At 42.5% G+C, this 22,791-nt stretch overlaps 1 protein-coding gene across 2 annotated transcripts; it reads left to right on the forward strand.

Annotated features, from left to right (window-relative positions):
• Positions 1-1,450: 1,450 nt before the first annotated feature.
• On the forward strand, positions 1,451-11,215 carry TMEM177 (transmembrane protein 177). Of its 2 annotated transcripts, none has more exons than XM_006137721.4 (2): positions 1,451-1,576; positions 8,930-11,215. In XM_006137721.4, the coding sequence occupies exon 2, from the start codon at positions 8,944-8,946 to the stop codon at positions 9,877-9,879; it is 936 nt and encodes a 311-aa protein (XP_006137783.2). In that variant the 5' UTR covers positions 1,451-1,576; positions 8,930-8,943; the 3' UTR covers positions 9,880-11,215. The 2 variants fall into 2 exon arrangements, with proteins under 2 accessions (XP_006137783.2, XP_006137784.2); XM_006137722.3 differs by having other exon boundaries at positions 1,464-1,572.
• Positions 11,216-22,791: the final 11,576 nt, after the last annotated feature.

A 22,791-nucleotide genomic window follows, 5' to 3' on the forward strand; every position in this document is an offset into this window, starting at 1 on the left:
AGAGAACTTATCACTTTTTTTTTTTAAGCCAGACACCTCTCTGCAGCATTTTTGTATTACCCATAGCAGCAAACCCAGGGCCAACTGCAGGTTGCAATATGAGAGATAGATAGGCCCCGCTTTTGATGGTAATGCAACATTAATTTCTGCTAATATTGTGGACACACATTCCTCATTGGCACATGCTACACTCATAACATTTTCTGGTTGTTTTGTGCTGTCAGTAGCCTATTCTTTATTTGTTGACATAGACTTAACCGCCTTGTAACAAACCAGTTTACTCTTCTTTTTGAGTTAGGAGAGATGGTTTCTTCTTCCCATAATGCATCAGTGTCAGAGCCCTCCCCTCTCTGCATGCTTTAAATAACTGCTTGTTCTTTGCATCTGTACTGGATACACTTTGCACAGCTGCATACAGCATATGTGAACAGGCAACTTTTCCAGCTGGCACCAATGAACAATTCAACAGCTGCTTCTGGTTTTTCTTCCCCAGAGGTATGGTCGTATCAACAAACCATTACATGTTTTAACGGAAACCTTGCGATGCCAGTGTGTTTGGGGAAGTTTTGTGTGATGAATCATGCCTTTCTGTTAATCTTGGTGATATGCACACAAAAAATCACAGGGTGAAATCCTTGTCCCATCAAAATCAATGGGAGTTTTGCCTTCAGAGCCAGGATTTCACTCAGGGAGCCTAAAATATTGCAAGTGAAATGCAGAACTTCTGACTGGCAAAAAAAAAAAAAAAAAAAAATCGGAATAGGACAGGATGAAAATGCTCTATATTTTTCACAAATAACGTTTTACAAAAAAAAGCCACCCAAATATTGTGATTTGCATTTAATTATTTAGATGTAGTTTTTTAAAAAATCCAATAAAACCAAAAGACAAAATTTTTGTTTTTTGGAAAACAGACACTTTCAGAATCACTCAGCCCTTTTCCTCTGCCTTCCTTCTACTGCCCTTGAGGAATCTTCTATAGTCAATAGAAGCAGGCGCGCTAACATCCCAGAGATGAACACACCTAAAGTTGGGTTTCTTTGATCTCCAGTCCTGGTTGCAAATTCTGTGCCACTTGCTTCTCTGGAAAAAATATTAAAGCCTGCAGAAGTCTAACATGGGTTGCCAGACTTGCCACGGTAGCTGATTTTTCAAGTTGAGCTGTAAGTAATTAAAACACACATGCACTAAAAGAGGTGGCACGTCCTCAGGGGGGTGTAACGCTAAGAGAGTCCTGTCTGCCTGAAGGTGCAATCACACCTGGAGCTTAGGACTTGAGCTTCTACCGCATGGGCTACAAGTCAGCTCATTATTGAGACTCATTATTCTCTCTGTAAGTGGTCTCAGTGCCACTAGAAGGGACAGCGGGCGTGTGGGTTACACAAGCAGCATTCACTGGCTGCACTCAGCCTGTGTCGCTATGACAACCGGCCACTTCCCCTGGCTGCTTTGCAGCCCTCCTTAAGTTTCTTTTTCACTACAGCTCTCTGCTTTACGGCCAGCGCTTCCTCCCCTCCCCCAAGAGCTCAGCTTCCCAAGTTCCTATTGCCCCAGCTGCTGCAGACTAGAGAGGCAGGTGAGACTCTGGAGGGGTTAATGCCTGCTTTGGGAATACAATGTGTAAAGCCAAGGGGGGGGGACTTGAGTTTATTTTTTGCAGTGATTTGCTGTGTTTCCTTTGGCTGCAGTGAGCATACAGCTGAGTTACCTGCCCATAAGGGAGAGAAGAGTTGAGCTCTGCACCCCCCAGCTGTTATAAGTCTTGTGAAATGCCTTGGCTTTGTTTTCTTTTCATGAAGCAATGATGAAAATCCAGCTACCTCTCCGTTTGAACCCGATCCTGCTTTCAGTGACGTGACCAACAAAATTTTCAGGGCCTTCAAGGAGTCTGAAACCTGATTCCCAGTGGTTCTGTCAATTACTTATGCTAGTGTTGCTCTATTGAAATCAGTTACAGTGGTGCATAGGAATGGGAGGGAGTTTTACTCACACGAGTAGAAAAAGAGACGTTTAAGCACCTGGTTCCCAGCGGACTTTCACTGGGTGTTACCATGTGCACAGCAATGCCAGTTATGATATTTGGTGTTTTCGGTAAAGTTCAGGTTCCAGGGTGATGGGATTAGATCAGGGTTTCTGCTTTAATGTTTAATAAATCATTCCTACTCCTTGAAATGGCAGGAAAAAGATTGAAATCAGTAACCCTTTAGGGGAAAGGCAGGCTAAGGAAAGGCAGGCAAAGGAAAAGACTTTTCTTAAAACTTCGTAACTTTTAAACCAGGTCTTGTAAAAACTAGGGATGTAGAAGCTTGATTAATCAGTTAACCAGTTAACAGACTAAGCCAGATCCCGGGGAAGGACTGCTCCAGCCTTGCTGGAGTGGCCTCCTCTCACTGGGGCTACCTGCCAGCTCCTAGCCCCTGAACTGGAGTAATGGTGGCTTTTGGTCCCACCGTTGTCCAGATGTGACTCTGTAAAGCAGAGGAAAGAGGAGAATCGGGTGCATTTATTTTTAGTAAAGGAACCTCTTACGCTGGGCACTTCAAGGGCAACACTAATTTGGGAGTACAATTTGGCAGTATAAAAATTATTAATGCTGGGGGAAATTGAAGGGCAAAAGTTTCCTAATATAGCTTTTGCCCTGCCTGCCCTCTATTAAGAAGTCATTTCAGCAGGGAGATAATACAACCAAAATAAAGGGCTGTGATCTTGCAGTTCTTTGCCACTAATCCTCATGGACTTTAATAAAATCTCCTTCTGTGAGTTAGGGACTGCAGACAGGATGAGGCCCAATGATAGAAACATAGCATCATACCTTTTGTTAGGGCCTAGTGTTGTAATTCTGTGAGTGACTTCAGTGCGGACTAATCAAATGAATAAGGAAATCCAGGGTTTGTGCCATAAGAACAACCCTTTGTGTGTTGTAGAAAGTTAAGGGTGGAATAGGTACATATAGGACCATGTTCTCAGCTGGTGCAGACCTCCTCTAAAGTAGGGATGTGAGTATATAACCGTGTAAATGGTTAAGTCCAGGCTTATTGGTTATCACTTCATGTTCACGGTTACACGCAGGCTCCTGCCCTGCTCCTAGGGAGCCAGCTGCCACCCTCCTGCCTCCCTGGGAGCCAGCTTCCTGCACACAGATGCTCCCTGCCTCTGATACAGCGCTGTCTGGGCTGCACACACTGGCTCCCAGAGAGCTGGCTGCAGGTGTATGTAACTGTGTAACCATTGAGATTTTCAGCAGTTAACGCATTTACACAATTACCCACATTTTAACATCCTTAGTCTAAAGATTGGGTACAATTTGAAAAACTATTGAGAACCAGTTCCTTGTTTTTATTACTGTAGGCTTTTATGGAAAAAACTGCATGGTTATTTCTTCCAAATTCCCCTCGTTCTTCTGCTTATTTCTCACACTGTGTATGTGGTACAGCAACTTGGTCCAAACCTGTGTTGAGCTCAGCCTGGACATAAGGGTCATCCCACATGGCTTCTGAGCTCTGTGCAGAAAGAACTCATTTGTTAGACCTAATGAACCCTTATCTGCTATGGAAGTTACTTTTTCAAATTGAGGATCATGACTTGAACAAGGAGAATAGGAGAAACTGTGAATGACAGTGTTGAAATGTGCATCATCTATGCAGACTTCTTCAAACTTTCAAATTTTGCACAAGGTATTATTTTGTTTTTGTTTTTTTCTTATATGATTTTGCTTTTTCCTTTTTTTTTTTTCCCCCCTTTAAAACTTTTTCTGAAATCTTGGTTCCAGCTAAGCCAGCCCCACAACTGGAGAGTGGAGTTTTAAGAAAACTGTTTGTAGGCCTGTTGTTTTGTGCTGCTGTAATCTACTGATAGTGGCTATCCTGTACCTCCAAGCATATGAACCTTTTGACCATCTCTTAAGAGCCTGGCTCTTTGTCTGAAGCTGAAACAGGGTGTACTTTTAGTTTGGAAAGTCACTGGTTCAACTCCCCATCTGGCTGAAGGTGGCATTTGTCACATTAGTTTTTCCTTCTGAAGCACTGGCTGCTTCACTTTTAAATGAGTGACATTTTCAGTCACACATTAGTCTTGTGAATATGCCAAAGGATCACTAATGCCAAAGAGGTTTTTTAGGTTTATCCTTAGCAGTTCCCAAAATGTACGACTCTGCTGATATCAAGCGGTTTTATTTCAGTGTGTTAGGGCCTAATCCAGCAAACTGTGCTCTTTAACCTGATCTTCAGGAATCAGCTGTCCTGGCTCGTGCTAAGTCCCTCCTGCTGCACTTTAGTCTGACAGGCTCTTAATCCATTTAAAAGGTAGAGTGGGGTTAGCTCCCAGGCAGGAGCTAACCCTGCTGTGGCTCCCCGCTTATTGAGTTATTGACTAGTTGATTAAACTAAATTTAACATCCCTAGTCCTGAGAGTTTTCATAATGAAATCTACTCATAGTGACACTTTGTGCCACGTCTAGTGGTTAGAATCCCTTCCAGGTGTTTGGACAAATGATTCCCCTTTCTTTTATCTTAGACCTTGTCTATGTTGACCTGGAAGGTAGAATCAAGATATGTAACTCCAGCTACGTTAATTGTGTAGTTGGAGTCAACATACCTTAATTTGACCTTCGGTGCCATCTCCACAACAGGAGGTCAACAAGAGCATACATTCATATTGACTTCCCTCCTCATGAATCAAGGAGTACCAACATTGATGAGGGTATCCTCAGTGTTCGATTTAGTGGGTCTCTACTAGACCCCTAAATTGAACTCTGGAAGATTGACCGCTGCAGCCTCAATTTTACCGGAAGTGAAGACCTGGCTTTTCTATCTTCTCTCTTACAGACAAAGAAAACTAATTCTTCCTTGGTTGTTAGATTTAATTGTTAGAAAGTATACATTTTTAAACAATTCTTCATCGGATGAGTTTGAAAATGTTTTATTTTCAAATAAACTGTTTTTTGTGGGGTTTTTTGAAATTTTTTCAAGCTCTGCTTGGAAAAGCAAATGCATTGGTTTTCAGTTGTCGAAAACAGAATCATTTTCAGTATTTCACTCAAATTTTGAAACTGGAACTTTGCTTGAAAATATTTCTGCTTTGTCAGTAAGTCTTGATGAACTCTTAACCATCTTTTCTTTGATGGAAAGCAGTACAGTGAAACCTTTGTTATTTGACACTCTGTTAACCAGAAAATTTTGTTAATCAGCATTGCCACCAGCCACAATACTGTCACATCTTCAGGCACACAGGCTTGGCCTGGTTTACTATGATTGGCTTAACAAATTTTTATTTAAGAAGTACTAATCATCTTAAACTCAAAATAGAAATGTGAGACCAACTACGTCACATAGGATTGCCAGGTGTCCGGTATTGACCCGGACAGTCTGGTATTTTCACCTCCTGTCTGGTGGAAAAAATTCAGATAATACCGCACACCTAAAATGTCTGGTATTTTCTGTTTTTTTCCCTGCCAAGAGGCAAAAATACCAGGCACCTGGCAACCTTATGACACACTCAGCAACTGGGTCCAGCCCCCGGCCTGCCCCTCTCCCCCAATTTCCCCACCCCTGGGCTCCCTGCTTACCTGGGGGTGCTCGATCAAGAAAACAAGATGGCTGCCGGCAAAAAGCCTAAGGACCTGAAGCAAGGAGAAGCAATGCTCAACCTGTCCACTCTTCCACTTAAAGGGGTTATTTTATTTTAGCTTAATAACTCTTGGGGTCCTTTTTTGGGGGGGGGAGGGAGAGGTGTTCTGCATTTTTGGTTAAACCATGTGGCAACCCTAACCTCACACTACAAAACTACCAATATTAAAAACTTGAGTTTTATTATTATTGTCCGTTGGTTTTTCCTAGGTTGATGGGACCCTTAGATAACTGGAATTTTTAGATAACCGGAATGCCCTAATCCGCGAGCATGCTAGATAACACAGCCTTTACTGTATATAACATAGCGCATGTTACAACAATTAGTGCCAGTCACTATGCTTTTATGGAAAGTAGGCATTGTCAAACAAACTAGATCTTGTTCTTTGAGGAGATTACACATTTGGTTGATTAAAAACAACTGTGCATGTTATTGTATTTAGAATTTAATGAGGCATTTGACTTAGTGCTACACAGCATTCTGATTAATAAGAGGAGTTATTACTAAAAATTATTAAGAGCACAAATTAAATGAAAAAATGATTGCCAATGGGTAATCCTAATTGAATATATCTCTTATGCATCCAAATAAAATTAAGTTAAAAATTTGGGACCAAGGAATGCAGGTGATGCCTACAGAATTAGAGATTATATCCTGGAATGCAGCAACTCTGAAAAGGAGTTAAGGGTCATAATGGACAAGTGAGTCAATGTGAGCTTTCAGTGTGATGCTGTGGGGGGAAAGGGCTATTGCCATCTTTTCATGTATAAATGGGGGAGCTTTGAGTAAGAATAAGGAGGCAATTTTACCCCTGTATATGACACTAGCCTGGAATCGATCTCACCATGATGGCATGGTGGACAAAAGTGGACAGTTCTGGTGTCCACATTTTTGAAAGGTTGTTGAAAAGTTGGAGAAGGAGCAAAGAAGAACCACAAAAATTATTTGAGGGCTAGAGAAAATGTGTTGCAATGAGAGTCTTAAAGCGCTCAGATCTGCTCAGTTTGTCAAAAAGAAGACTGAGAAGTGACTTGATCACAGTGTTTAAGTTCCTTCATGGGGAGAAAATACCAGGTATTAAAGGGCTCTCTAATCTAGTGAAGAAAGGCTTAACAAGAACCAGAAGCTGAAACCAAACAAACTTAAATCAAAAATGAAGCATGCATTTTTTAAGTGGTGGTGTTTTTAATCACTAGAACAGACAACCAAGGGAACTGGTAGATTCTCCAATGCTTGATGTCTTCAGACCAAGACTGGATGCCTTTCTGGAAGATATGCTTAAGTCCAACACAATTTATTGCATTTGATACTGGGTAACTGGATGAAATTTAACAGCCCATGTTATGCAAGAAGATAAGACTATGATCACAATGATCTCTTCTGCCATTAATATATCAACTATAACAAAAAACAGGACTATGTAGCACTTTAAAGACTAACAAGATGGTTTATTAGGTGATGAGCTTTCGTGGGCCAGACCCACTTCCTCAGATCAAATAGTGGAAGAAAACTGTCACAACCATATATACCAAAGGATACAATTTAAAAAAATGAACACATATTAAAAGGACAAATCAAATTTCAGAACAGAAGGGGGGGGGGTAAATGTCTGTGAGCTACTGATATTAGAGGTGATAATTGGGGAAGCTATCTTTGTAATGGGTAAGATAATTAGAGTCTTTATTCAAACTTAGGCGTAAAGCGTCGAATTTAAGCATGAATGACAGTTCAGAGGATTCTCTTTCAAGTGTAGTCTTAAAAGGCCTTTGAAGCAGGATGCAGGTAATCAAGTCTGGTTAAAATGGCAAGAAACTGTTTTTTCTTTGTGATCCTGTCTTATATCTGTTTTGTGGGCATTGATGCTTTGGCGAAGTGTCTGAGACGTTTGTCCAATGTACATAGCAGACGGACACTTTCGGCACATGATAGCATAAATTATATTTCTGGATGCACAGGAATATGTGTTCTTGATCTTATAACTCACTTGGTTAGGTCCAATAATGGTATCAGCAGAGTGAGTATGTGGACAAAGCTGGCAACGGGGTTTGTTGCAAGGGAAGGTACCAGGGTTGGTATTAGTGTGGTATGTCCTGTGGTTGTTGGTAAGAATCATCTTGAGGTTAGGTGGTGGTCTATAGGAGACTATGCTTCAAAGGCCTTTTAAGACTACACTTGAAAGAGAATCCTCTGAACTGTCATTCATGCTTAAATTTGACACTTTACACCTAAGTTTGAATAAAGACTCTAATTATCTTACCCATCACAAAGATAGCTTCCCCAATTATCACCTCTAATATCATTAGCTCACAGACATTTACCTCCCGCCCTCCCCATCCCCCTTCTGTTCTGAAATTTGATTTGTCCTTTTCATATGTGTTCATTTTTTTTGTAATTGTATCCTTTGGTATATATAGTTGTGACAATTTTCTTCCACTATTTGATCTGAGGAAGTGGGTCTGGCCCACGAAAGCTCATCACCTAATAAACCATCTTGTTAGTCTTTAAAGTGCTACATAGTCCTGTATTTTGTTTCAGCTACACCAGACTAACACGGCTACATTTCTATCACTATATCAACTATGATTGTGATGGGACAAAAGTTATCTGAGTCTCAGAAAACTGGTGTGGCAAGGAGCAGATACGGGATATTGAGTAAAATAGGGTACAGGTTGAACCTCTCTAGTCTGACACCCTTGGGTCCTGACTGCTGCTAATCCAGAGAATTTGCCCTATTAGGGGAGGTCAGTATTGTCTTGCAGTACTATTAACACTTCCACTGCTTACTGAGCTCTTATATTTAGGGGTAAATTATAACTAAATACCAGCACAGAACACTGAGAGCTGCAGGAAACTTGGTCACACCCATGATAAGTGGACATCTGGCTAACTAAAATCATACCGAACCATGGATGTTGATGGACCAGAATGTGCTGGATTAGAGAGATTCTACCTGTACTACCTTCAGCATCTGCTAGTTAGTAGTTGGCTGTTGTGATGTTACCATAATATTTCTGCATTACCCTTAATACAATAAACTGGATTAATGGAGGTAGAAGGGAATTAATTGCTTCTGGACCTGTTGGTTTGCATTCTGAAGCATGAGAGTTTGAGATTAAATCTTTGTATAACAAATGTATTCAGCATTTTCATTGTTATTGCCGTTTCACTGCTCTTGTTTTTGTATTTCTGTCTAAATACAGTGAAACGATTTCCCAGATGTTGTGCTCTGCTTGTTGAAAATAATCTGGAGAGGGGATCCATATGTGCATCTTTTAATTCCCTGTTTCTATGTTGTTGTGAACAGATTAGAAGTTGGCTATGGCTGTTCTGTTCCTGTGGAAGGCAGCTGCGTTTGTACAGAAGCACAGGACTGGCTTGTTGGCAGTTTCCTGCGCAGGACTGTTTGGGGCTAACCTTTCCTATCATGTCTGTCCTGAGCAGACGTTCAAACTGTGGTATCAGTGCTGGACTCGGGGGCAACCGGCTGAGCTCTCAGAGAAGCTACGCAGCCTCTTCAGTGACGTCCTCCAAGATGTTGGCGTGAAGTCTACGAATTGTTACCAACCCTTTGCAGCTTTTGGCTTCCATCCAGTGAGCGCTGGGATCCCATGGCTGCCTGCAGGCTCTCTGGTGGGCCTCCCTGCCAATTTCAATAGCACAGCTGAGGACAAACAAGGAATTGTCAACCGTGTCATCATGATAAATGGCAAAGAAGTGGATTGGGAGAGTAAAGAAGGGCTAACTTTGAAGGAAGCCCTGATATTTTCACCAGAGGCTCAGAAGTTTGCCATTGCCAGAGAGATTGTGTATTTGCAAAGCAATAGCCCTGTAGTTTATGCAGCTGTGCTGCCTGTTTGCCTGGCTGGCACATGTCTCTCTGGAGTGGCTATAAAGCAGCTTCTGGGCTTGTATTCTGGCCCCATGGTGTTTCGAGGCATTTATAACATCACCCTGGCAGCCGTCGGCCTTATTGGCTACTTTCTTGCTTACGATGCCGTGAGCCAGGCACTTGACTACAGGTCGGACAGGCAGGTGGCCATAATTTCCAAAGATTACGCCAAAGGAGGGGTGGAATTCTACAACAAAGTCCTGTCCCGCAACAGGACTCTCCGTACTCTTTTGGGCAAACAAGGAGAGAAAATGTATGCCCCTAGTGGTAATCTTTTCCCTAGGTATGGGTTCCGATTAAAACACGCTCCATACACCTCCAGGAGAGACTTGATCATTAATATTTTAAGAGTGCCCCAAGCATAGGAAGTGAGTGATTTAGATTTAAAATTTGTAAATTATGTATTCACTTGGAACGCCACTAAGATGCCTCTCTCCCCACGCCCTCGCAACTCCGTGCGTGCTCTATTTTTTATTTTGGCATATAGTCTTGAAGTAGTGTTTAATTTTTCATTCACTAGATGCGTCTCTTAAAAAATTAAAGACCTATTTCAAGCGTTCTCTGTCCTACATGCATCTTAAACCCCGAAGCCCACGGAGGGAGTGTTACTTCTCAGACACTGCTCTGGAAATGCTGGCTCTTTACTGGCCTATAGTTATGAAATAATTTCTAAAGAATGGAAAAGTTGAAGTATGATGCAGAGAATGTTTGTGGAATTGATTTAAAGATGGGTAACCTCAAATATGTAATTGAACAGTTGTGTAACTGCATAAAGTTTTATGGGGTGCCAGATGGGAGCCAGTCTGTGAGGGGAAACCGGTTTAAAACCTGCTCCCTGTGCAGACCGGCTGCCTGCCGCCCTGCACTGCTGCCTCTGATACAGAGGCAGTAGCACGGGGTGGCAGCAGTCCCTGTCCACGGGACAGAGTCCAAGTTCCCTGCGGACAGAGGCAACAGCAGGGGCAGGAGGAGCAGCCTCTATCTGTGGGGAGCTCGGACCCCCCACAGACAGTGGCTCCTGCCGTAGAACACCTTCTGTCCATGGTGGACCCAGGCTCACTGCAGACAGAGACTGCTCCGTGGGATGCGGAGCTGCCTCTGTCCGCGGGGACCTCGGACCTTCCCGCAGACAGGGGCTGCTTCTGGACCAGCCTCTGGCCATGGCAGGCCCAGGCTTGTAGGGGTCGGGGGGGAGGCAACTGGCTTGAAAGCCAGCTCCCTGTGTGTATTGATTGGCTCCAGTCAATCCCTCACCTTCTGCGTTGCTGCCTCTCAATCAGAGGGCAGCAGCAATGGGGGGGGGCAGGAGGGGCAGGCAGATCTTGTGTTTGTGGGGAGCGGGCTTTTAAGCTAGCTCCTCCTGGACACCGGCTCCCATTCTCCCTTCCCTCCTCCTACCCCCCATTCCCTTGCTGCCACTGATACAGAGGCAGCAAGTGGGGGAGGGGGAATGCATATAGTCAACAAGATGAACCAATAAGCCCAGGCTTATTGGTTCATCATTAGTCATCTACACATTGACATCCCTAGTGAATATTATACCTGTTCTCCCTCCCTCAAATGATACATTCCAGAGGAATGGAGGGAGCTCTATTGTTTGCAAAGAGGCATTTAAAATAACTTAGGCCACACAGTGTAAGTTGCTCTTGTTCTGCTCATGAATTACATTTCTTTGCCGCTTATGCTGTAAGGCACCGTGTCTCCAGGTGGTCCAGTGTCTTATTCTCCTCAAGTCAGGGCTGTGGCGAAAAGTCAAGAGGGCCATTAACTGTTCCATTTTCAGCTCACTCAGAACTGGGGAGCTACCATCTTGCTGCCCGTTAGTGAATTAAGACCTGAAAAAACTTGCTCTCCCCATTCAGTTGCATGGGAGAAGCAAGGTGGTTTGACCAGGGTTTTTACTGTTTTGTTTTAAGTTGGACTCTTTATGGAAAGAACATATTTCATTGTGTAGCTTTGCACAGGAAGGGTCATGGGAGGGAGGCCAGTAAGAAGAGCGGAGGGAGCGTGGCTACTGCCAGTGAGGGGTGAATCTGAAAAAGTCTGGTGGAAAAGCAAGGCTGGGAAGAACTGTAAGTTTCTAGTGAGTGAGATTGGAGAGCTTGGGCAGGGAGCCTGGCATTTGAGCAAAGCTTAGGCTAAAGTTCGACTGATTTTGAGGCATACAGAGGTTTTAGGAAACAGTTTGATGGAAGCTTTAAAGACCACGTGTAGCCCTGGTGGATAGAGCCCTGGATCAGGACACTGGTCTATTCCTGGCTCTGTCATTAGCTGGCTGGGTGGCTTGGGCAAGTCTGTGTGCCTCAGTTTCTCCATCTGTAAAGTGAAGACAGTATTGACTTTCCTAAAGCACTTTGAGATCTGCTGATAAAAAGCTCTATCTAGAAGAGCTGGATTTTATAATTATTAAGGAAAAGCAAATAGAGCTAAAGGGAGGGTAAAAGCAAAGCGAAGTGTTTATGGGTAGGTGGGTGCTCTTCCAAAACCGGTTCATACTTGCCTAAAAACAGCAGCATTCCAAGACCTCCTTTAAACTTAGAAAACAAGTGGACCTGGTGTGCCATTGCCACACGTAGTCATTTTTCCCAGCGCAAAGTCAATATGAAATGCCACCATTCTGATGTGTCATTTACAGAGTGGGTGTAAAATGCTTACACCAAGCAAAGGTGTTTGTTCTTTCGAAGTTCTCTCTAACAGTAGCCACCACAGGCTACGGACCCAGCCAAAGGAATATTCCTACTTCTTCAGGAACTTCTATAGCTTGGAGATCGTGTGTATGCGATTATTTTTATGGAGAATTTTGATGACACCTCGCAGGAATTTTCTCTTAATATCTAGTGACGTAACAGAAATATTTGACTTGGGTAAAATGCACTGCACAACATGTGCCAGATGAAGAATTGTATTGGGTTTGGCACCATTTGCGCTGTTGCTTGCTCCTTACTGGTGACCACTGAATGTGTTCAGATATAAAGATATTTGTAGAAAGAGAATAGACACCAGGGATGTAAAGTCCCATTTATTTGGGTAACCAGTTAAGCATATTGTTTAACCGGTTGGCCTATTAAAGTAGGGTTAGGTGGGGAGGCCAATGGAGCAGCTCCTATCTGTGGCACCCTTCCCACCCCCACCCCCCTCCTCGTGAGGCTGAAGCAGCTCTAGCCTGCGGCAGGTGGGGAGCTGCTCCAGCCCCCACCAGTTAACCTTAACTGTTAACTCATCTCACCCGTTAAGGTTAAACATTCACATATGTAATAGGCACCCTTTCTGAAAGGAAAGCATAGAACCCTCTGGCTCCTAGAACACAAGTTAACATGAATCTGTATTTCATTTTTCTATTAAGCATTCCAGAAGCTCATCAAATGAGGGACAGGGGGGAGATGAAGTAAGCTTTGGAAACCAGACATAGAATTTTCAGCAATATCCATATCTAGAAAGGACTGAAGCTTGGAACAACAAATGAGAGTAGAACAGGAAATGTTTAGTTAGACGCAATCAGGTTATTTTCTTTATTTTGAGGTTTGGTTAAATTCTGTGCCCTTCCCCCCTCCCAGGGACGGACACACGCACATACAATAACAGAATTGCTTCTCTGGGATTCAGTTTCACTGTGCCCTGGGACATTGAACAACCAAGTATGACTTACCAATTTGTTTTGTTAATAAATTTACTTCTTTTAAGACTATGATCTGTTTCCTAGAAAGCAAAAGATTCTGTGTGCATGTGCCTGAGACTTAAGGTCTGCTGTTAGGAGTTAGTTAGTTTCAAGCTCTCTTCTAAGGGAGAGTTAAAGAGGTTGGAGGTACTCCACCAGAAGAAATTCCCAAATGTGTATTCCTTGGTTCCAAAAGGGGGGGTTACATTTGGATGGTAGCAGCGTACCCCCAAAGTCAGGGAATCTGTGACCTTGGGTTTTTTTAAACAGAAGATCTTAGTGACAGGGTATTTTAAGGTCTCTTACAGGCCCCCTCCTTCTGCAGCTGAAGTGCCAGACCAGGGAACAGCTTCGACAGTGATGAAGACAAGATCCCCACTCTTGAGTGTGGGAGTAGCCATATAAGTCCTGACCTTCCATACCAGTGGGAGCTGGGTGACAAAAATGGAAGTATCTTCAGAAACTGACACTTGAGGACTTCAGAAATTCAGAGTTTGTGGTTAGAATTATAATTGAATCTGCACTAAATCTGGAGTTAAAATGTTGAGGCTTATGAGGAATTGGGTTTAATAAATAAGCTTTTTTTTCTGGTAAATATTTACAATTCATGAGTAAAGAACTGAGTTTCTGGACTTTTTTGTATAATGTTAGTACAGAAAATAACCAGGAGTTTAACTTAAATGGAAGTTTGGGGAAGATGAAGATAGGAACTAATGACTGGTGTGGAAAAGGTAAAGTGTTATTTACTCCTCATAACACAGAAGTAGGGAGTCACCAAATGAAACTACAGGCAGCAGGTTTAAAACAAACACAGGAAGTGTTTTTTTCATACAACACACAACCTGTGAAACTCTCTTCCAGAGGATGTTGCAAAAAAATAATTCAAAAGAGAATTAAATTACATTCATGGAGGATAGGTCCATCAATGGGTGAAAGGGATGGTGCCCCTAACCTCTGTTTGTCAGAAGCTGAGAATGGGTGACTAGGAATTAATCGCTTGATTCATTCTGTTCTATTCATTCCCCTGGAGGTACCTGGCATTGGCCACTGTCAGAAGACAGGACACTGGGCTACATAGGCCTTTGGTCTGACCCAGCATGGGCATTTCTATATTCTTATAGCAAGTTTTAAAAAGGAACAAAGCTTCAGATATTGGAATCTACAAAATAATAAAAGCAGAGGCCATTCATAAAAATGCACAGTAATTTTCAGACCTGAATAAAATATCATTAAGGGTAAAATCTAAACAGTATTAAAAGAAATGGACAATAACATTACTAAACAATGTACAAAACGGATATCAGACAAGATCACAAAGAGAAAACAGTTTCTTGCCATTTTAACCAGAAAGGACACTCTCTCAATGACTTAACCACCTGCATTCTGCTACAAAGACCTTTTACATCTGCACTTGAAAGGGAATCCTCTGAACTGTCATTCATGTTAAAATTCGACACTCTCCAAAAAGGAATGAACAAACACTCGAACTATCTTACCCATTACCAAGATAGCTTCCCCAATTATCACCTCTAATACCATTAACTCACAAACATCCCACTCTCCCCACCTCTAATATCATCAATTCACAGACACTTACCTTCCTTCCTCCCCCCCCCCCCCCCCCGCATCCCCCTCCTGTTCTGAAATGTGATTTGTCCTTTTCATATGTGTTCATTTTTTTTTAATTGTATCCTTTGGTATATATGGTTGTGACTATTTTCTTCCACTATTTGATCTGAGGAAGTGGGGCTGGCCCACGAAAGCTCATCATCTAATAAACCATCTTGTTAGTCTTTAAAGTGCTACATTGTCCTGCATTCTGCTTCTACTAAAAAATAGTTTTTAAAAAAATGTATCACCACTTCGTATATCAGATTAAGTGACTGCTGAACATTTTTAAATCTCTCCTTTTATACCATCTTGGATTAAGAGTAAGAGTGAGACATGATTGAAAACCAGTCAGTCTCACGGTTGGATAGCCTTTCTTCTGGAGAATTGAGTAAAATTAAGGTGAATCATTCTAGGGCAATGAGCATGATGGAGACGTGATGAAATTCAGGTTCTTTCCTAGTTAGCTATTCTGTGCAAGTACTAAATGAAATGAGATGACTGTGTTTAGATAGAAAAATGATGTTCAGTGATAACTAGAGTTGAGTGAATAATTGATTTCTTTAAAAAATATAATTAATTTCCTGAATTTTTTTCTCTCTGTTTTTCTTACATGTGAAAAAAACATGGGTAGTTTTGTGTCATTTTGGGGTGGTTTTGCCCTTTTTTAAAATTTTGCCCATTTTCTAAACAAAATGTCATTTCAAAAGGAAAAGTCAAAGTGTTGTTTTGAAATAGTCATAGCAATCCATTATGATTCTTATTTTTAAAATTCAATTTTTTATGAGAAAACTGTTCACCAAATTTGGTCTGAATTTGTGAATAATTTAGGTGCCCATAAGAGATGAATTTCTCTGTTAGTTTATTTTTTGCTGAGAAAAAAAATCACCTAACTCTGCTTACAGCAGCTAAGTGAAAAGAGTGTAGTAATATGAGAGCCTGAAACAAAAGCTCATGTAACAAAGGCCTGATTTGCGGCTCGAGGCCTAGCTAACAGTGGCCAAATAGGGTTGCCAGATGGTTTAACCAAAAATACCGAATTATCCCTCCCCCCCAAAAAAAAACACCAGGGAAAAAATTCTGTTGGGGGGGGGGAAGGAGAGGAGACCAAAGTTGTTGACCTAATATAAAATAAAATTAAAAAATAAAAAAAAAAACAGCGTGGGCCCTTTAAGAAATGTTTTTGAGGATTTTTGGCCCTAACGGGCTGCCGGCTGCCATCTTGTCTCTGCTTCGGGCCAGACAGCTCCCCTGCAGAACCAGGTAAGCACCCTAGATTTTTCGCCTCTTGACTGGGAAAAAAATCAGAAAATACCGAACATTTTAGGTGTCCGGTATTTTCTGAATTTTTTTACTGGACAGGAGGCGAAAATACCGGACTGTCTGGGTCAATATCGACACCTGGCAACCCTATGGCCAAAACTTTGCTAATACAAAGCAAAGCTAAGCTGGGAGCAAGAGGCAGGCTCCTGCTCACAGAACTTTGCATGAACAGAGCTGATAGTATAAAACTCTAAGGGTAATAGGCCCGGGTGTAGAACAGTAATTGGTACTAGGTATTGTCTGTAAAACAGTAATTAGTATGGGGCAGATGGTAGAAGGATGGTAACAACACCTCATTTAAAAGGACCTTGGTACCCACCCTCCCCACAGATAACAGGAAAGGGTCTGTAATGACAGCAAGATGGATAGATGTTCTAATGGAACCAGGAGGCGCAGGGTGATACCTAAGTAATGTCAGAGGTGGAAACCTGATATGCCAGGACTGATGTGTAACTTGTTTGTAACTTGACACCTGTATATACAGTTGTGTCTTGTAGGGGCTGTCTTTTCCTGCCTTGGAGGCAGCATCTCATTCCTGGCACTGATTGCATCCTATCCATTGTCAGGGGGGACATATGCGTAGTGGTTCAGTAGAGTCTACTTATAACTATTACTATACTTCATTTGACAATAAACCTGGCCAGGCGTCTTATTTGTGGTCTTGTGGCTGTCGCGTAGTCTGCTGTGTTGACTACTTGCACAAAGGCAACACAATGCATAAGAGGTGCACGCATACACTCAGCCGAATGGTTATCCTCACTGATGGCGCAGGAGACCCGCCAGGACACCACACCAGTGTATCCTCACTACCACGTAAAACTTCCCTGTTGCCTTCTCAGAAAAGGAAACTGAGCTCTGGAGATGGCAGCCATGAATACAAATCTCCTGTCCTGGTGCCATGTGATGAATGGTTAAAGTGTCATTACCAAAAGGAATATTTTTTGTGATGAAGGAAATATTTTTGTAGTAAAGTATCATAGCCTGTATTACAATAGAATCTTCTTAATAGGAATACCCTCTTCCCCATTGAAAGGAATTCCAGCACCTGCTTCATAAGAATGACCACGTTAATAGTAATGCAGCTGTCTGAGTAGCACAGTCTATCATGTTACTGGAGCGGGAAGAGTCAGGACTGGGAACTGAGCCTGCTGCTTGCCCACAGCCTGTAGCAATAGCAGCTGTGAGATGCCCATCATAACGGACAGCATGTATGGCTGGCACAGGAACACATTTATTGTTGTGACTCGAACAGTACTTTCTGCCTGACTCACAGCAGTGGGTTGGATCTCTTCAATTAAAAGTGAAAACTCCGAGAAACTTCCGATTCAGACCAGCAGAATAGTAAGCCCAGTTAACTACATTGAGGGCATACCTGTTAGATGGAACGGTCATCCCTATTAAGCAGTAGTCTCACAGCCCAAAACGTGGGGTACATCCAGCAATTGATCTATGCTCCGTTCCAGTGGGACTTCCGCGCAGACCACATGGGCGAGGCCTTGCCTTTTAAAGCTTTATGCTGCATGTAGTACACTCATGCTCAGATAAAATATAATAAAGCAGCCCAATGCACACAGCAAGCGCTTGCTGATTTACATTCATCCCAGGAGGAAACATGTATAGCTGGAAGAAACAAAGTACTAAGTAGATGCATGTTAACCTAGGAAGGAAAAAATAATTAGGATCCCAGTAGAGAAAGTACCAGGGGAGGGGGAAAATTGAGAGTCTAAATCTGACTGCTGGAGAAACTAGATTACTACAAACACACACACAAGCTGTAAAATTATTGTAAAGGAAACAGGCTGCAACTTGTTAGACAAATCCTAAAAGAAAGCTGAAAAGTGACTGGTACGTAATTCTTGATAGTTTTCATTACAAGTACGCATGTACATCCCACTGCTATCCCACAACCTCCCTGTGTGCCAAAGTCTCTCTCTGCCCCGAACCTGTAATGCGGAATCACAATTAAAGCTAAGCAGAGACTAGGACTAGAGTTTCTAAGGAATTTTTTGAGGTTTTGATGAAAAATTGAAATCCAGAGTATTTTGATTCCCAATGCTGTTGCCACCGTGCTTCATGGGAACTGTAGTTCTGATGTTTCGTACACCTGTGATTGGGCATGCTTTCTAGTCGGATCACCTGCTGTGGAGTGTACCAGTCTCTTTTGGGAAGGGGAGGCGGTATATATGGCAATCGTATGTCTATGTTGAATCTGAGGTGATGTAGTCAAGCCAGAGAGCCTACCCCTTAGAGGACAATGGGAGCATGAGACACCAGAGCGACATTTCCCAATCAAAAGGGATGGCTCGAGGTGGGATTGCAGCAGGCACAATCTCTGCAGCGTACAATGTTAAATGGGAACAGAATTTAGCTCAGTATATTACAGGTTGAACCTCTCCAGTCTGGCACTCTCTGGTCTGGCAACATCCATGGTCCGGCATGACTTGTTAGCTGGATGTCCACTTATCATGGCTGTGGCCAAGTTTCCCACAGTCCCATAAAGTTTGTTTACAGCCACCAGTCCTGGCTCTCAGTGGTCTGTGTTATTTAGCTCTAATTTGCCCCTAAATGTCTTCTGAGAGTCCAGTAAGCAGTGGAAGTGTTGGTAATGTTGCTAGATACCATTGACCTCCCATGATTCAGCAAATTCTCTGGTTCGGCAAAGGTGAGGTCCCAAGGGTGCCATACTAGGGAAGTTTAACCTGTACCTCTAATTTATTATCTGGAACCTGGCCTCCAAGCTGGTTGCACTGCCAGTTTCATCAAACTGTTTATGAGTTTATTTTACTTTTGCTTGTTGGGTATTTTAGAGGGGGCGAAGGAGGTTTCCCATTTGCTGAAAAGAAGCAAAAGCCCATTTTCTCTATTCCCAAAGCTTTAGGATGAACACATCACAGACTTCTTGTTCAAAGACATTTTATATTTGCTGATGGGAAAATATTCTTTCAAGAGACTGTTGCAGCCATGAGGATTTAAACATCAAGAAGAAAACGTTATGCAGAACCAAATGGAATAATCACTCATCCCTTTATTATTATTCATTGGAAACATTTAAGTTCCCATCCTTACACAACTGCATACAGTATCAGAATAGCGATAGGTTTTAAAAACTTGCATTTAATTTTTGGGATGTCTGTTTCACGGTTTGCTGGTCCACCTTTTGTACTCCCCGCACAGTTACAGTTAATGTATACTATTCTGGGTGATGTTTTTGGTCACGTCTCCACTTATCAGAGGATTGATGCTATGGTGATTGATCTTCCAGATTCGATTTAGCAGGTCTAGTAAAGACATTCTAAATCAAATGCTGAGGGCACTCCTGTAGGCTGAGAGTACTCCCATTGACTTCTGACTGTGGAGATGGCTCCAAGATTGGCTTAAGATATGTTGATTCTAGCTACATTATTTACATAGCTAGAGTTGCCCACTTAAGCTGACATTCCTCCCCCCTGGGCTACGTCTACACGGGCCCCTTCTTCGGAAGGGGCATGCTAATTTTGAAAGTGGGAATAGAGAAATCCGCGGGGGATTTAAATATCCCCCGCGGGATTTAAATAAACATGGCCGCCGCTTTTTTTCCAGCTTTGGGAAAAGCCGGTAAAAAGCATCTGGACTGGCCCGATCCTCCGAAATAAAGCCCTATTCCGGAGGATCTCTTATTCCTACTTCAAAGTAACTGCATAACTTCAAAGTAGGAATAAGAGATCCTCCGGAATAGGGCTTTATTCCGGAGGATCGGGCCAGTCTAGATGCTTTTTTCCGGCTTTTCCCAAAGCCGGAAAAAAAGCGGCGGCCATGTTTATTTAAATCCCGTGGGGGATATTTAAATCCCCCGCGAATTTCCCTATTCCCACTTTCAAAATTAGCATGCCCCTTCCGAAGAAGGGGCCCGTGTAGACGTAGCCCTGCAGTATACACCTGGCCTTTGTCATGAGGACAAATCGCCACTAGGAATTAGGCTGACCTTTCAAAACTGTCACCAGCCCAGTGCACTCATTTATTATTCCAGTACGAAGACTCACTGGCCAGCTCTCCTCCATAACCTGCAACCCAGACAAAGTTTCCCCTCCCTATTGTGACACACATATTGTTTTGTTGTCTTTTTTCCTTCAGCTAACTGCCTCACTTCCACCATTTCTGTACCAGTGCAGACTTCTGTGGGATTACTCATAATTTACACCCAATACGATAGCAATCAGAATAGGATCTTCTGAGTCTCTTTGCAAATTAACCCTCCTCTAACTCAGATTTGCCTGTCAAAAAATTAATAATTCATCCCTCCATCTCAGGCAATTGGACAGAAAGAATTTTGCAAATCGGGTTGCCATTCAACTCAACAGATAAGCACCGGGACCTTAATTTGTGATCGAAGACTCAAACCCATATTCCAGATGTGTGAATATATAGAGAGCAAATTAATGGACATAAGTATAAGATAAAGCCATATACATTATGCCAGTCTGAAGCTGTATTCATTTTTAAACACAAAATTAATTACTGTAAATTGAAATCCTGGTTCTGTGTCTTAATAAATAATGCCTTTTTAACCCCCTTATGTATTTCCTCGTTAGAGAACAGGCATGAACAAATACGTTTTTAAAACAGAACAGGAGAAGAGTTGTTTGGTAGACCGACTTTCCTTGTAGGATTGCTTCTTAAATTAAATGTGTTCCATCCCCTCTATGGCTGTATTATAAAAGCATGTTATATAATTCTCTATAGATATCAACAGACAGATGTATCTATGGGTTTTGGCAGCTCAATGTAATTTGAGCATAAAACTTGAAGTATGTTTTATAGTTTCTCATTAATAATATTTGAGAATTATGTTCATCGGAGGCAGCAAACATAAATTTTAATGTTTAGGCATGCTTTATACGGGGACCCTGCAGAGAGCCTCATCGGGTCCTATTCTGATTTCTGTTGCATTGGTGTAAATTCGCTACATGCCTAAAATGATTGGACGTTGTCACGGGAAAATAAAAGCCAGGGATCCCAGAAGCCTTTTTTTGTTTTATAATCTGTCAAGCAAATGTGGAAAATTCTATTCATTACTCTCTCCCTTGACATTCTGAATTGTAATGAGAACCATTGGTTGAAGAACTCAAATTGGAAATGAGATGTTTCGCCCCATAGTTAGCTAACTGTCGAGGCACCTTACCAAGGGAAGTGTTAATTGCAATGCTTTTTTTGTGATGGTACCCACTTTTTTGAGGAGCACTCACTGCTTTCCCCCGGCACAGTCCCCAGCTGGCCCTGGGAGCACTTGATCCACACAGAACACACGGTAATTAAAGGGGGCCACGTTTCATCTTGGTGAGTAGTTTGGGTTTTTTTTCTCAACAATTTTTTGTTCAGCAACCCAGTACCGGCACTTTTTTTTTTTTTTTAAACAAAAAAAAGTACTGGTTAAGTGTTACATCACACAGAGATTTTAAATCAAGACCAGTTGTCTTTCTCAAAGATATGCGCTAGTTCTCTAGTGTTTGATTGCTGTTGATATCAATACACTTCACTTCAGGGCTACTCAACACACAGCCTCTCTGTTTGCGGCCCACAGTGTGGTTTGTGTTTACATGAGTCTCAACATATGTCCTACGAGTGGGAGGCAAAGCAAAAAAGTAGTCAATATAGTCGTCTTCTGTTGATATGCTTTTTGGTAGTTATATTCCTGGACTGTCATTGCTCACTAAAAGTGCTGTCATATGGGTGGAAATCAGGTAAATATTGCATTTTATTAATATCAGCAGAGCTGACTTAAATGGTGCCTGGGTATTGTGTAGTCTTGCCTTAATCTTTATATTCATGCAGTCAGTGTGAAAGAAGCTATTTGCATATTTTGCGCATATATGCAACCACGCTTGAGTTGTGGCCCTTGGCATGTGATATGAGTAGCATTGTGGCCCCCAGGGCTTCCAAAGGGGAGTAGCCCTGACTTACATCAGAGGGAAGAACAATTCTTGCCAAACCAGGAATTCCTGTGTTTCTTAAACTGTGTGAGGCTGTTGGAGGTGTGCTGCAGAGAACAACAGACCCCACTCATGCCCCTGTGGTGTATATAGCGTGTGTGTGTGTGTGTGTGTGTGTGTGTGTGTGTGTGTGTGTGTGTGTGTGTGTGGAGATGTCCCCTGCCTCTGTGTAGACTTTGTGGAAGGAGGGTGTCCTGCTTTGTCCCACCCCAGAGTCAGGTAGCTGGGGCCACATGCCCAGGGGTGGTGGTATGGCACATACTTGCACATGCATAGGTTGCTGCATGATCCGTGGACAGCAAGGCCCACACACGCAGTCCCTGGTTTCCATCCCCCTCCTGAATAAGGGGACAGTGATGGCACTTACAGATCATGCGTACCCGAGGGCTCTGCAGGCCCACCTGTGCAGTGGAGGGGTACCAACAGCAGCTCCTGGGGGCACTGCGAGACCTGCTATTAGATATTTCGAAATAACACTGTAGTGTAGACACACCCGGAGGGAAGAGCTGAGGAAACTTTTCAAAAAATATTTATTTGAGGGGTATTTTCCCCCTCCCAAATCTTTATCTAGGAGTATCTGGAATGAAATTCAGAGAAGGTAGATTTGAACTAGAAAACACAGGAAATAAATCTAAACTGGAACATAATCTGTGAAATAAATACCCCTGGGAAATAGGGGTATCTGCATTACCCTCTGATATCTGCATTCAAGGGAATAGAGGGCC

Source organism: Pelodiscus sinensis, chromosome 7 (assembly GCF_049634645.1).
Source record: "Pelodiscus sinensis isolate JC-2024 chromosome 7, ASM4963464v1, whole genome shotgun sequence".
Taxonomy (NCBI): Eukaryota; Metazoa; Chordata; order Testudines; family Trionychidae; genus Pelodiscus; species Pelodiscus sinensis.

What these genes read in the sequence shown, in the direction of transcription:
- TMEM177 (XM_006137721.4), top strand. Translation starts at nt 8,944, where the DNA reads ATGGCTGTTCTGTTCCTGTGGAAGGCAGCTGCGTTTGTACAGAAGCAC.